This window comes from Mytilus californianus, unplaced genomic scaffold, assembly GCF_021869535.1.
Source record: "Mytilus californianus isolate M0D057914Y unplaced genomic scaffold, xbMytCali1.0.p SCAF_5, whole genome shotgun sequence".
NCBI classification, from domain to species: Eukaryota; Metazoa; Mollusca; class Bivalvia; order Mytilida; family Mytilidae; genus Mytilus; species Mytilus californianus.
In genome coordinates, this window is record NW_026262701.1 from 16,009,828 (window position 1) to 16,023,896 (window position 14,069).

Below are 14,069 nucleotides of genomic sequence, written 5' to 3' on the forward strand. Positions count from 1 at the left end.
ATGAGCTGTACCCTGATGCTGATGCATACTGATTGCATTAAATCTAAGATAGCCAAAGGTTATTATCCCTGAGGTTAGAAACCATTTTTTTTCAGTTTTCTCTCCAATTTTGATGTTTTTTTCGTCTTATTTGGGGCCTATATTATTCACTCGTTTGAATTGAATTATTAAACAGCTGTCATGTCGGGAACTCTCCCTCTGGTATCTTTCGTCCCTCTTTTATAGCTGACTATGCGGGGGCTTTTCTCATTATTGAGGGCATTATGATGACCTATAATTGTTTATTTCTGTGTCATTTAGTCTCTTGGCAATCATAATACATATTCTTTTATATATATAGCGATGTCGTTATTACGACATAGCTATGTCGTAATTACGACAAAGTGATGTCGTAATTACGACTTGTTATGTCGAAATTGCGACATAGCGATGTCGTTATAACGACATGTCATGTCGAAATTACGTCATAGCGATGTCGTAATAACGACATGTTATGTCGAAATTATGACATAGTGATGTCGTAACTACGACTTGTTATGTCGAAATTACGACATAGCGATGTCGTTATAACGACATGTCATGTCGAAATTACGACATAGAGATGTCGTAATAACGACATGTTATGTCGAAATTACGACATAGTGATGTCGTTATTACGACATAAATTTTTTTTTTGAATGGCCCTTATCGGCTTCCGTAGCATTCTGTGTATCTTACAGGATAGGAAATTGTGGACTTTTAAACATTACTTTTCGGTTGATTTGTAGTTAAACTCCATTTGGTTAAAATTGCTGGTTTCACTAAGTTATGTCTGATGAACATATCAAGGATGTTATTTGATAGATTTATAATACCTTTTTATTTTTGGAATTCTAGATGTAAAAGTGACCTTATCATACCTACATATATCATAATGTACATGTACTTCTTTGGTATTTCATTTATATGCAAATAATAGTTTAACCATTCATGAGTGTCATTTCGTTTGAATAGAAGATAACTTTATGCCGTTTTGACTGAATACTTTTCCTAAACATACTGTCTGTACCGTGTATCCAGTCACACATTCCAATGATACCGTAGTTTCCAATAAATCTGAAAAAATATACATGTGTCTGCTTTATCTCATATAATATGTGATTTAAACAGACTGAATGTTCGTTTAATAATTGTAATTCACAATCATTTTGTACTTTTCAAGCATTACAATAAGATCTGATTTTCACAATGCTTTCAAAATCCAGTTTGTATGTTATTTTTTTTTAAAAGGTTACCAATTTACCACTCTAATTGAATCTTTGAATATTGTTTTTATAGGTATAAATATTGATTTTGTTATCAATTAATTTAAAATGACCTAAATATTATTGGTATACACCTAAATCCTACATTCATGATCCTAAATCCAACGATACATATGCTATTGGACCAGATGCGCAAGACTTTCATAAAAGAGGGGCGAAAGATACCAGAGGGACATTCAAACTCATAAATCGAAAATAAACTGACAACGCCATGGCTAAAAAAGAAAAAGACAAACAGACAAACAAAAGTAAACAAAACACAACATAGAAAACTAAAGACTAAGCAACACGATCACACCAAAAACTGAGGGTGATCTCAGGTGCTCCAGAAGTGTACAAGTAGGTATGACATATTTTCTCAAAAACTTACTTTAGATGATGAAAGTCGTGAAACTCAGGAGAAGGTAAAATCGGTAGGTGATAGCCACTATGATGGATGATAGTAACAGCAGTGGCTAGAATATACCATGTCCATGTAGTTAACAGGTTGCTGCCACATAGGAAAGGCCCACCTGCCACTGGTAATAAGTTGGATAATATGTACTCAAATGGGTGTGCGTACACTGCCTCGATACCGATAGGTGATGTCCACTCATGATGAAGTTTGTGGATGTTTTTGTACAATAAAGGCGTGTGTAGTAACCTAAAATAAATAGTGTTAAATAAATTTCGACCAATTACATAAATGTTTAGTGGTTTCCACCAAAACTAAATGGACCAGAGCCACTGATGTGTCTTTTGTAGACGAAACGCGCGTTATACGCCTGGTAACTTTCATGATTCTTTTTTATGGTAATCGAAGTTTATATATAGTACAAGAATAAGAAGATGTGGTATGATTTCCAATGAGACAACTCTCCACAAGAGACCAAAATGACACAAAAATTAACAGCTATAGGTCACCGTACGGCCTTCAACAATGAGCAAAATCAATACCACATAGTCAGCTATACAAGGCCCCGAAATGACATACTAGTATGTAAAACAATTCAAACGAGAAAACTAACGACCTGTTATATGTACAAAATAATAAACGAAAAACGAATATGATATACAGCAACAAACGAAAACCACTGAAGTACAGTCTCCTGACTTGCGACAGGCACTTATGGATTTGTGAATGGGGTTAAACTAGTTTGAAAGGCGCCAATCCCCTCCTTCCCCCTAACCTGGGACAGTGGTGTAACAGTACAACAAAAGAACAAACTATAAAAATTAGACGAAAAGGGTTTAAGATCATTACGAAGTGGAAATACATCTAACAAAAACAAAGACCGGACGTGACAGGGTACTTATACATCCCAAAAACAAAAAAGACACGATGTACAGATCTGAGAGTACTCGCAGTTACTGACAACTAGTTCAAAGCCAATAACAACTTATAAAAAAATCATGCATCTAAGGCTAAAAAAAATTGTTTTTTTTTATTTTGTTTGTTTTGTTGTGTGTGTGTGTGTGTGTGTATTTTTTTATGTCTCTACAGTAGTGTTATATTTTAAGCTATTAACATGTTTGAACTTCTCCATTGATGTTTATTTTATGCACCTTTTATTTATTCATATCAATACAGTTTGTTTTATCTTTATGAAAATAAATGTTTACCTTTTTGCGAGTACCATTGTAATCGTTAATAATTTGTAGTCGAAACAAGTGTTTTGTATCAATTAAAAAAAAATCTTTTACAAACCTGTGTGTATAGTAGAACCCTACTTCTTCAATCAGTACAAACAAGGCAAGATGTGTTATCAGCGTTGTAAAAGATGGCATGGTCAACGTGGCGTCACATCCTCTCCAACGTTGCAAATAGTAATGCACAATGCTGAAAGGTAAACCGATGAGTATGTAATTAAAGTTCAACACGTTAATTAGTTTCTTCAACTTCTCCTTGCTGACCTGGAATTAAATAATATTAAAAATAAACAATCATCTACATCAGAACAAAAAAAGTGCGCGTTATATTGAGTTTTCGCCTAACATTCACTTTTCATGAATTAACAGTTAAAACTAAAGTTTGATTTTCTAACATATGAATGTTTTTTTAAGATGTTTTTTTTTGTTATTCTCTAGGAACCCTCTTTCTAATATAGTTCTTCACGTGTTTAGGAACTTATACATCATCGCTTTCAATTGTCTGGGTATGAGTGTTCTTGATAATGATAGAAATATGGTTTATCCAGAAAAGCGCGTTGGATGCAATAAATTTATAAAGGTTTTTTTTTTGTTTTGCTTATTTGAATTTTAAAGGTTATTTTTTGTTCTCCATAATTTGATTTGAGTTAATGCATGAAAAAGTCGTATGATACATGATGACGTCGATGATGATTCCGGGCCATCATGTTTTAAGACCAGAACAAACATATTACTATATGAACGCCTTGGTATGAGATTTTATTAAGAACCAGTAGAGACACAAAGGGAATACCAACATGTATATATCTCTCTTAATGACAGAATTTTATATGTCTATCATAAAATAGTTCTCTTTCCTAGTATGTAAAAAGGCACAGCTCGAATTAGACATAAGTATTGAACGTGGTGTATATAGCTTGGAATCATATGCATTTGTGTTTTGATCATGTGATAAATTATAGCATGTTCTTCTGTATATTTACCGGTGTATTTGTGCCTATCTGTACTTTGTACTTCAACATCCATTTAGGTTTTTGGTATAGATCTAGGTATAGGAAAAATCCTCCAACTGATAGAAACACCGTCCCAAAAACTATGTTCATACCTGAAATCAATATAAATCAAATAATGTTTGTTTAGATAGGACAGACAACTTTCACAGAAAAGTAAAAAATTACCAGTTGAACTTATCAATTATGACAAATACAGAATAAAGTTTACCAACAGTAAGCATTTAAAATATTGCGTTACTTCATATAGTGGAATAATTATTACATAAAACATTGCACACATATGATACATCATACTTTTTATAATGTATAGATTTAAAAGAAATATTAGGATTCAAATTAACAATTGTATTTATTAATCATGTTGATACATAAATATCTACACCCGGGGCAATTTAGAGATTAAAATATGATTTGAATTTTGCCAACTGTTTTGCCAATTGTAAAATCTTCGAAAGCAGGTCGAGGGATGTTAAACAGGTGTCTGCAATAAAGTTAATCGACAGGTTGTACATATAAGTATTTCTATCGGTACCAAAAGCCGATCTGTTCCTGCATTGTTACGAATCATAGTTTATGGTCAAAGTCAGTCAAGATGCGTCTTAATTACATTTAATTGATATGACCAACAACACTTACCAATGCCTTACTGATTTGTTTTCGATGATAATCAAGAATTCTCAAAATATGCCACTGAAATTTATCCAAGGGAAGGAACTTTGAATAAATCTGATAATAACTTTCTGTTCCTAGATTTAGATATTTTAGTTTCAGACTAGAAAGTCTATACAATAAATAACGAACAAAATATACTTTTTTCTCTTCCCTTTTATAAATTGTCCTTGTTTGGACGCTTTTGTTCCATTACCTACGAATAAAATCCTCTTCGTGTGCATTTGGCTAAGCTATATAATTTGCAATAGGGTTTCTATATTAGTTTAAATCAAATTCATAAAATTTCGTTTCATTTTCAAGCAATATAAGCAAACAATTGCTTTTATATTTATAAAAAGCTATATCTGGTTATGTAACAAGATGTAATACGTTTTTAGATCTATTGCCAATATACATCTTTGCAATGGGCTTATATATCCTAAACGCATTTTACTTATATGTTTCTTTTATAATATAGGTGTACGTGTAGATCAAAAACTTATCAGATAAACCACAATTTCTTTCTAAGGGATGATCTATATTTATTTTGATATTGTACTTAAAATCAGTATTAATTATTTGTTTCATTTAACAAAACAAACATAAAATTAAAGGTTATCAATTATGGCTAAATGGTTTGTCATGACAATTAATATACAAATATTACTAACATTGCAAATCAAACCAATTTAAGAATATAGCAAAGTGCTCTCGACCAATTAAATTGTAGAATTTGATGTTTCTTAATAGTGAAGAATGAATGTAAATCATGTTCTTAGTAAACCCCCGGATTAACCTATTGTTTAGTATATATAAAAATAAGACGTGGTATGACTGCAAATAAGACAACTCGCCACCAGAGACTAAATGACAAAGAATTTAACAGCTATAGGTCACTGTACCGTCTTCAACAATGAGCAAAATCCATACCGCATAGTCAGCTATAAAATGCCCCGAAATAAAATATGCAAGACAATTCAAATAAGAAAACTAACGGTCTGATATATGTACAAAACAAAGAACGAAAAACAAATATGATATACAGCAGCAAACGACAACCACTGAATTACAGGCTCCTGACTTGGAACAGGTACATACAGAATGTGGCGGGGTTAAACTAGTTTGAGGGCGCAACCCTCCCCTTAACCTGGGACATTGGTGTAACAGTACAGCATAAGAAAAAAAAAAAACTATAAAAATCAGTTGAATGTATGCGACTGTCATACAAGTGAGAGGTTTAGCTAGCTTTAAAACCAGGTTCAATCTACCATTTTCTACATAAAAAAAATGCCTGTACCAAGTCAGGAATATGACAGGTGTTTGTGTGTTTGAACTTTTGATTTTGCCATTTGATTGGGGACTTTCCTTTTTGAATTTTCCTCGGAGTTCAGTATTTTTGTGATTTTACTTTTAACTCATCAAATCGATGAAAAGCAGAAAAACATCAAACAAAAATACAGACCGGCTTACAGTCCAAAAAGAAAGAATTCCTTTAAATGAGTTACAACAGCCTTAGCGCACATTTATCAGCTTAAAAGGATTTGTTATTGAAACTGACTAAAAGTTGAATTGAAACAAAAGCAAAAAATCTACATAAGTTGAAGTTCAATGGTAAAATTGGTACCGATAATGTTATTATGAGAATATTAATGAATAAGAAAATTAATAAAGAAAAAATTAAACAATATTACAAAAATGCCCCCAAAATAAACAAATAAAAAAAAATTGGATTAAATATGACCTAAGTTTTAAGCTAATACGTTTTCCAAAATTCAGATTCCTGGATCCACGATTGGAAAGAATAGAGTATCTAACATTAATTGTCAGTCATTTTCATTTTCAGCAATTAATACAATTAATTCATCTGCAAATGATAGAATACCAATTTTTTCACCATCAATATCAATAATGTAAATAGTTTAAATAGTATTAATAAATGTTGTACTGATTCCAAGATCATGTAAATCTCTTAACAGTAAACACTTGTTAACTGTATCATAAGCTTTTCTTAAAATTACAGAGACAGCAAAAGTCTTCATAATGCACGAAATTGTATTTAAACGATCAATAGTGTTTCTATTTTAGCGAAAACCATTTTGCTCATCATGTAAAATATCTCTTTGGTCTAACCAAGTTATCAGCCTATTGTCCAAATACTAAAATACAATTTATAAGCACACGGTGACAATGAAGCGAATTCTTTATAAAAAAGGTCAAGAGATCGTTTGAGTCTTGAGCATTTTACAATATTCTAAGTTTAAAAGAGAATGATAATTCCTTTCTTCGCTAAAGCTCGCACTTAATCACGAAGCAAGGGATTAGCATTCTGTTACAAATACTTAAACGCTGTATCAACAACGAGCTCGCCTATTTTAGGACACTTGTTTGAATAACGTGACTTTAATTTTCACAAGATGAATACGCGTGAAAAAAAACCCTACATATGTGTCATTGTCGTGGCAAATGTGAGTGAACGCAAAATACTGAATGACTTGAACGGAAAAACGAAGGCTTAAATCAAACCATAATACATTTTTTCATACACTTAAAATTTGATTGAAGTGGAAAATGTACATGTATGAACTGTGATTCCATGCAGGTAGTTAATTTTTTGCTTTGATGACAAAAACACCCCTTTTCCAGGGTTAATGGATTTCAAATAGTGTATAATTTTGTAGTTTTAGTTAGTATCTTTTGAATTTGAGTCTATCATCTTTGTCTACGTCGATCCTCTGCATATATTTTCTTATTTTCCTTTACATGCGGTACTTTTATTTATGTTAATCTATGTTTCACTATTATATATAATTTCTATGTGGAGTATTAATGCGAAAAAATGGTGAAAATACCAAGAAAGCAATCACAAGCCATAATTAGAAGTAAAATACACAGTGCTATGGCCAAACCAGTAAAACAACCGTCCACAAAACAGTACACTAAAAAAGACTAAAGATTGAGCAACACGAACTGTATCAAAACGTGGGGAACTTAGAACATCTGCATAATAATATTTTAGTGTCTAATGTATGCTAAAATATAAGTCTATAACTAGTCTTTGGCTTCTTGTAAGCTCGGTATAAAATTGCGCCATATTTTCTGCAATTTACATTGCGATGAAAAATATTGCTTTTTTGTTGATTATATTTGTTGGTTTTTCTCTATGCGTTTATATTGAATATACTTCTGAGATATCCAAAATAAATTCTGTATGGAACTTGTGTTGCCGTATAGCACTCGTATGGTTGTTTATCTCATATGTAACTATCATTGGTACTATGTGCCTTCTGTTACTATATATATTGCTCATATTCTGCTCTTGTTGCTTGTTTGTTACAATTCTTTTGGTGAGCAATGATGGTTATGGTAGTGGGGGGAGATATGGTAAAATTTGATGATGTAGAGATGATGAGGAGGTCGCTTGGACTGATGTTTGGTATTATATTCTCATACACCCAGTTATAAATTTGAGTAACTGTTCTTTCAAATACCGAAACGAAAGCTTCAAATAAATAAGTTCTTTGTAGAGGATATAAATTTCTAATGTTGATTACTCATGTGTACTGGTAATTATTAACCTTTAATTGCTACCCTAAAACTAACTTAAACGCATACCATTTCCTATGCTTCAGCTGACTCTGCTTAAGACATACATGTACAATAATATGACATATTCTAAAAATAGAATTGAACTAAAGTGATCTCACTTATCGAGGGAATGGAAGTTATTCCACCGTGTAACGTCAAAGGAAAACAGTTTTTTTTTATTTCTATGAGTTTATAAATGAAACTACGATTTGGTCTGATGTTATGTCCAATCAGGTATCTGGGAAAGACAACATTACTATGGATCTTGAAGCTTATATTCTTTCCTTTCCTAGAATCAGTTTATTTTATTTTGGCATAGTTTACAAGTTAAAGTTAAAGTTTTGTGTGTAGTATTTCATAAACTTTAAATTCATATTGAATATTGTAATATTCTTCATTTTGTTAGTGACAAAAATGCTTGATTTTATCTTTCCTTAATGTGTAATTAATATGGAAATAATAATAGATGTCCAAAATGGGTACACACTTCTCGAAAAGTAACTAAACTTAAACACAAGTTGATATTTTGATTAGTTGCCCGTTGACCAAAGAAATAGTTAAACAATTTGGAAAACAAATAACTGACTATATATGTTGTTACACAAATACATAGGTTTAAAATCATTAAAGGCTTTAAAAGCAAACACATAACATAGAAAGTATGTCGTTAATCCTTTTATAATATCTATGATATGAATAACATATCATATCTATCAGTTTTTATCTTTGTAGTTTCGTGCGTTATGAATTAAATTTCAAATATACTAAGACATGTTTAAAATGAACAATCGTGCATATTACATGTATTAGTTTTGGATTTTAACAAATCGACAAACACGAAAGATTTGTGATGGCAGTTTAGAAAGTAATGTACAGAAAGCACTGTAGAGATAAAAACAAGCATCGGGGGACTAAAATATATAAACGTAATGGATTATTACTGCTTTCAAGTCCAAGCTTTTAGCTCACACAAGTTGCACTCTTTAAACTGTTAAGGTTCATCATAACAAATGGACAAATGTAGCTGTATTTACACTTCAGAATCTCCTCTGTGTACAGACTGACCTGTGCAGTTTTGAAAGTTTTAAGGCCTGGCATCCACTAGATATATAAAAGTTAAATGCATTTTGTGTTTCAGAAAGATAAAATCATTTTTGGATTATGATGGGCATTTTTTTTTTCTCGTTTTGGCAGAAGGTGTAAAAATAAACAAACACCTGAATATCTCTTTGATACTGTCCACTCAGTTAAACCATTTAACTCACCTATAGTTATGTAGATACCTATCGTCTGTCGATTATCCATGTCAATCAATACAATACAATACAGTTGTTACCTGAGAGGGAGCATCTCAAAGTTTTATCCCAACTTAGTTTTTTTTTACACCTTCTGCAGGAAGGAAAACAAATGCCCATCAAAATCCCAAAAAGATTTTATCTTTTCCGGCTGCACAGATCAGTCTGTACTCAGAGGAGATTTCGAGGTGTAAATACAGCCATATTTGTCCATTTGTTATGATGAACCTTAACAGTTGTTTACTCATTCTTTTATTATAAGCTGCATTGTTTTCGTTTCAAGATGAAAAATAATCATATAAAAGGTTACACATTTTTGAACAAAAACAAACAATAACTAACCTACAATATTGATTAATGCTTCATACTCCATTTTACGATAGTTGATATATTTAACTAACTGAACTGAATATGCGACATGATAATCTTTATCAGTTAACGAAAGAAAACAATCACTGTGTACTAGGTAGTAATCGAGGGAACGATTCACATGGATTTACGCCGTATAAATGACTGGATAATTACATATTTAATATGGTGCTACCTCCAAACCCGAAATACAGGCACAATGTATTACAGTGTACTAAACATTTATAGAATTTTGATGAGATCAATGTATGCATTTATCGACCCGATGAAAGTATATAGACCGTGATTGAACGTAGTCCGATATACAATCATCGAATCGATAAAAATATGTATCGACAACTATAGAAAGGATGTACTTGATTTATTATGACATCATGTATTTAATAACTGTGACTTACCTCTTCAGCCCAAATTATTTTGAATATTGGCTACCCCCCTAGCCACTCTTTGTGGCTCTTTTTCCAAATAAGTTGATATCTTACTTTAGAAAAATTTTCATTGAATGTATAATTAGTCATTTTTAAAAATGTAAGTATGAGAAAAAGTAAAATAACAAAACTACCGAACTCCAAGGAAAATCCGAATCGGAAAGTCCCTTATCAAATGGTAAAAAAGATGTATGAGAACTACAAAATTTGTGTGTAGAATTATGAAATTAGCGCCATTAAGGTAATGTGCAATTTAAAGAATGAATACTAAAGGTAAAGTGTTCCTAATATTGATACACAAAAGAAGCGTCTTCTATGTTTTTCACCAGCGGGTAGATAAACATAATCATTACCTTTTTTTAGGCATGAGTATCAATATGATTTCAAAGATCTTGGGTGAATTCACTATTTATGAAAAAAATCTGTCATTTCACATAATATATATATATTAACAGATCTAACATTGTTGGGATAAATTTGAGACGGAGTAACAAAAAATAATTATGTTGTATAGAAGTAAATTGGTCTCATATTCAAATCTGCAAATAAGGGATAATCTAAAATACAATTGTCAGGTTTATTTGACCCTAAATGGTACCGTCTCTATTTCAAACTGGTATTAAATTACAAAAGTCTTGGAGAACATGACTTATTTATTAGTTGTAATTGGCCTTGTACTAGCTACAGCAAAATCTAGTAATTTTAGACATGTATAAAACGCTGTATCGACAACGAGCTCGACTATCTTTAGACAATTGATAGATTAACGTGGCCTTAATTTGTCACAAGTTGAATACACGTGAAAAAATCGTATATGTGTCATTATCATGACAGATAGTGTGAATGAACGCAAAACACCTCTGATTGACCTGAACGGGAAAACGAAGGCTTCAATCACAGCCCAATTTTTTTTTTATACACTTAAAATTTGTTTTAAGTGCACAATGTACATGTATGTAGTTTTAGTTAACGTTGCGTAGTATCTTTTGAATCCGAGTCTATCATCTTTGTCTACTTCGTTTCTCTGCATAGGCATGTAATTATTTTCCTGAAAATGCGGTATTTTTGGGATGCTAATCTCTGTTTCCTTTGTTATGTATAACTTCTATGCGGAGATTTACTGTGAAAAAAACAGGGTGAAAATACCAAGGGAGCAATCAAAAGCCATAAGTCGAAGTAAAACAGACAGTACTATGGCCAAAAAAAAAAAAAAAAAAAAAACCGTCCACAAAACAGTACACATACAACTAAAGACTGAGCAACACGAACCGTATGAAAACGTGGGGAACTAAGATGTTCTGGAAAGGTCAGTGTTACCTGCTTCGCTAGTGACAACCGACGTGTTACTCGTATGAAATACATCAATCAGTCACATCCAGTGACTACATGTAGGTACCTTACAACAACCGGTTGATGGATTTCTTTTGTATTACCCTAAGACATCAACAAATTAAAAAAACCATCGGTACATATAAATCAACCTAATTTGAAAGTTTCCAAAAAGGATATGGAACACTGTAAACTAAAGCATCTCTACTTGTCGTGTTGCTCATGGCAAGCAGACTCGTATTTTAGAATCTATTGTATGTTAAAGTATTGATCTTTAATAAGTCTTTGTCTTCTTGTAAGCTGGCATATAAATGCGCCATATTTTCTGCAATTTAAATTGCGATGAAAAATATTGCTTTTTTTTTTATTTTTCTTGCTTTTATCACTGCGTTATTTAGTATACATCTGAGATGACCAACATGGAGTCTGTAGTGAACTTGTGTTACCTTATAGCACTTGTATGGCTGTTTTCTCATTTGTTACAATCATTGTTACTATGTGACTTCCGTTACTAATTATGGTGCTCATATTCAGCTCTTGTTGCATGTTTGTTACCATTTTGGTGAGCAATAACGGTTATTGCAGTGGGGTTAGATATGGCTTTGATAATGTAGAGATGATTAGGAGGTGGCTTGGACTGGCGATACATTTGTAATATTGATTACTCATCTGTCCGGCTATAATCCAAATATTAGCCTTTAATTAAATGCTACCCTAACACTAACTTAAAGGTATACAATTTCCTATGCTTCAGCTGGCCATTTTTTAAGAAATACGTGTACTATAATATGGAATGTTCTATAAATGAAGTCGAGCAGTAGCGACCTCATCAATCGAGGGAATGGAAGTTTTGCCACCGTGTAACGCCAGAGGAGACCAGTTGTTTTGTTTTCTTTATTTCTATGAGTTTATAGATAAACCGACAATTTTGTCCGATGTAATGTCCGATCAGGTATCTGGGAAACACATTACTCTCGCTATAAATCTTAAAGCATAAAAAAAATTGTTTGCAGTATTTTATATCACAGTGACTTTAAATTTATACAACTTCTATATGATATCGTAAAACTGCTTGATTTTCTCGTTCCTTAATATGTTTTTAATCAAGGAATAATAACAGATGTCCAAAATGGGTACACACTTCTCGGAAAGTATCTGAACAGAGAAACAAGTTGTTAGTTTGATTGGTCGCCAGTTGACAAAAGAACTAGTCAAAATTGGGTGTTAACGTTGTTAAACAAATAGCTGACTGTAAATGTTGTAAAACAAATATATAGGATCAGATGTCCTATCATAAAAGCAAACATTTAACGTATAAAGTATGTCGTCAATCATTTTATAATATCAATGATATGAATGACAAATTATATTTATCAGTTATTTCTTTTGGGTATCGTTCGTTATAAATTCAATGACCCTTTTTTAGTTGCTTTCTTTTAGGCAAGAGTAGCAACTCTTATATGATTTCAAAGATCTTGGGTGAATTCACTATTAATGAAAATTTCATATAATATATATGTTACAGGCATTTTCTAAATTCAGGCATTTTGTAAAATGCCTAAAAACTTTAGACATTTTCTTAAATGCCTGTAAGATTCAGGCATTTTATATATTGACTAATTTTTCTAGGCATTTTACAAAATGCCTGGAAAAATTTAAAGGCATTTTAGAAAATTACTGAAATTATTTTATAGAATGAAATGTTAAAATACAAACTGAACAATTGAAAGTTTTGAACAACAGAGCAGTTTTATCTAGGATAATTACTGAATGTTTAAGCTTTTACTAATCAAAAATAAATTCTACTGTATTATTTTAGATTCACACAAGCACAGAACTCGACAATTATTTGTTACAAGTATTTCATAAAATGTTTGGATGGCAGAACTGTTACACAATATTTATCATTTAGCTTATCATAGCTTTTAACGGACTGAAGCAGATCTACCCATGATGAGTGATGTATCTATAGAGGGAGACCCTGTCATTAGAGATTTGTTTTCGTCTTAAAAATGCATGAAATATTTGCTACTGAATGCAAAAAACAGCAATCAGTGAATTAAAATCAATTGTTTTCCCTGCTTCATATGCTTTACTTCTGTTTCGAATCTAGATTTTTCAAAATATTCGTTTGTAAATTTTGTTCTTTTGACAGAACAATTTGTTTTTTGGCCATTTTGACGAAATGATCATAAAATCACTATCTGACATACTGAGTGAGTACATACTTAACGTAGTTTCACTAAAAAGAAAATAGTATAGACATACAAACTTTCCCAGCTGGTTTTTGAAGAATTAAATAATTTTACCCTACCATTAGTTATTTTCTTTGCAAGATGTTGTATTTTTTTCAATTTTTTGTCATATGCATCTCAGTGATATCCTATTTCTACAAATAACCTGAAACTGAACAGTCAATTTGATGAATTTTGTTTCAAAATTTCAGTCATTTTACAAAATGAATAG

The 14,069-nt window shown here is 31.7% G+C and overlaps 1 protein-coding gene across 2 annotated transcripts; it reads right to left on the bottom strand.

Annotated features, from left to right (window-relative positions):
- Nucleotides 1-705: 705 nt before the first annotated feature.
- Nucleotides 706-9,944, bottom strand: LOC127701088 (fatty acid hydroxylase domain-containing protein 2-like). Of its 2 annotated transcripts, none has more exons than XM_052204896.1 (5): nucleotides 9,820-9,944; nucleotides 3,917-4,038; nucleotides 2,992-3,197; nucleotides 1,675-1,947; nucleotides 706-1,095 (listed from the first exon to the last, which is right to left on the bottom strand). In XM_052204896.1, the coding sequence occupies exons 1-5, from the start codon at nucleotides 9,848-9,850 to the stop codon at nucleotides 960-962; spliced, it is 768 nt and encodes a 255-aa protein (XP_052060856.1). In that variant the 5' UTR covers nucleotides 9,851-9,944; the 3' UTR covers nucleotides 706-959. The 2 variants fall into 2 exon arrangements, with proteins under 2 accessions (XP_052060856.1, XP_052060857.1); XM_052204897.1 differs by having other exon boundaries at nucleotides 9,824-9,908.
- Nucleotides 9,945-14,069: the final 4,125 nt, after the last annotated feature.

Excerpts from the sequence above, each read along its gene's own strand:
- LOC127701088 (XM_052204896.1), bottom strand. The coding sequence starts at position 9,850 with ATGGAGTATGAAGCATTAATCAATATTGTAG. Across the intron at positions 4,039-9,819 it reads AGCATTAATCAATATTGTAG|GTATGAACATAGTTTTTGGG; the intron begins GTTAGTTATTGT and ends TATTGATTTCAG. Across the intron at positions 1,096-1,674 it reads CACGACTTTCATCATCTAAA|ATTTATTGGAAACTACGGTA; the intron begins GTAAGTTTTTGA and ends ATATTTTTTCAG.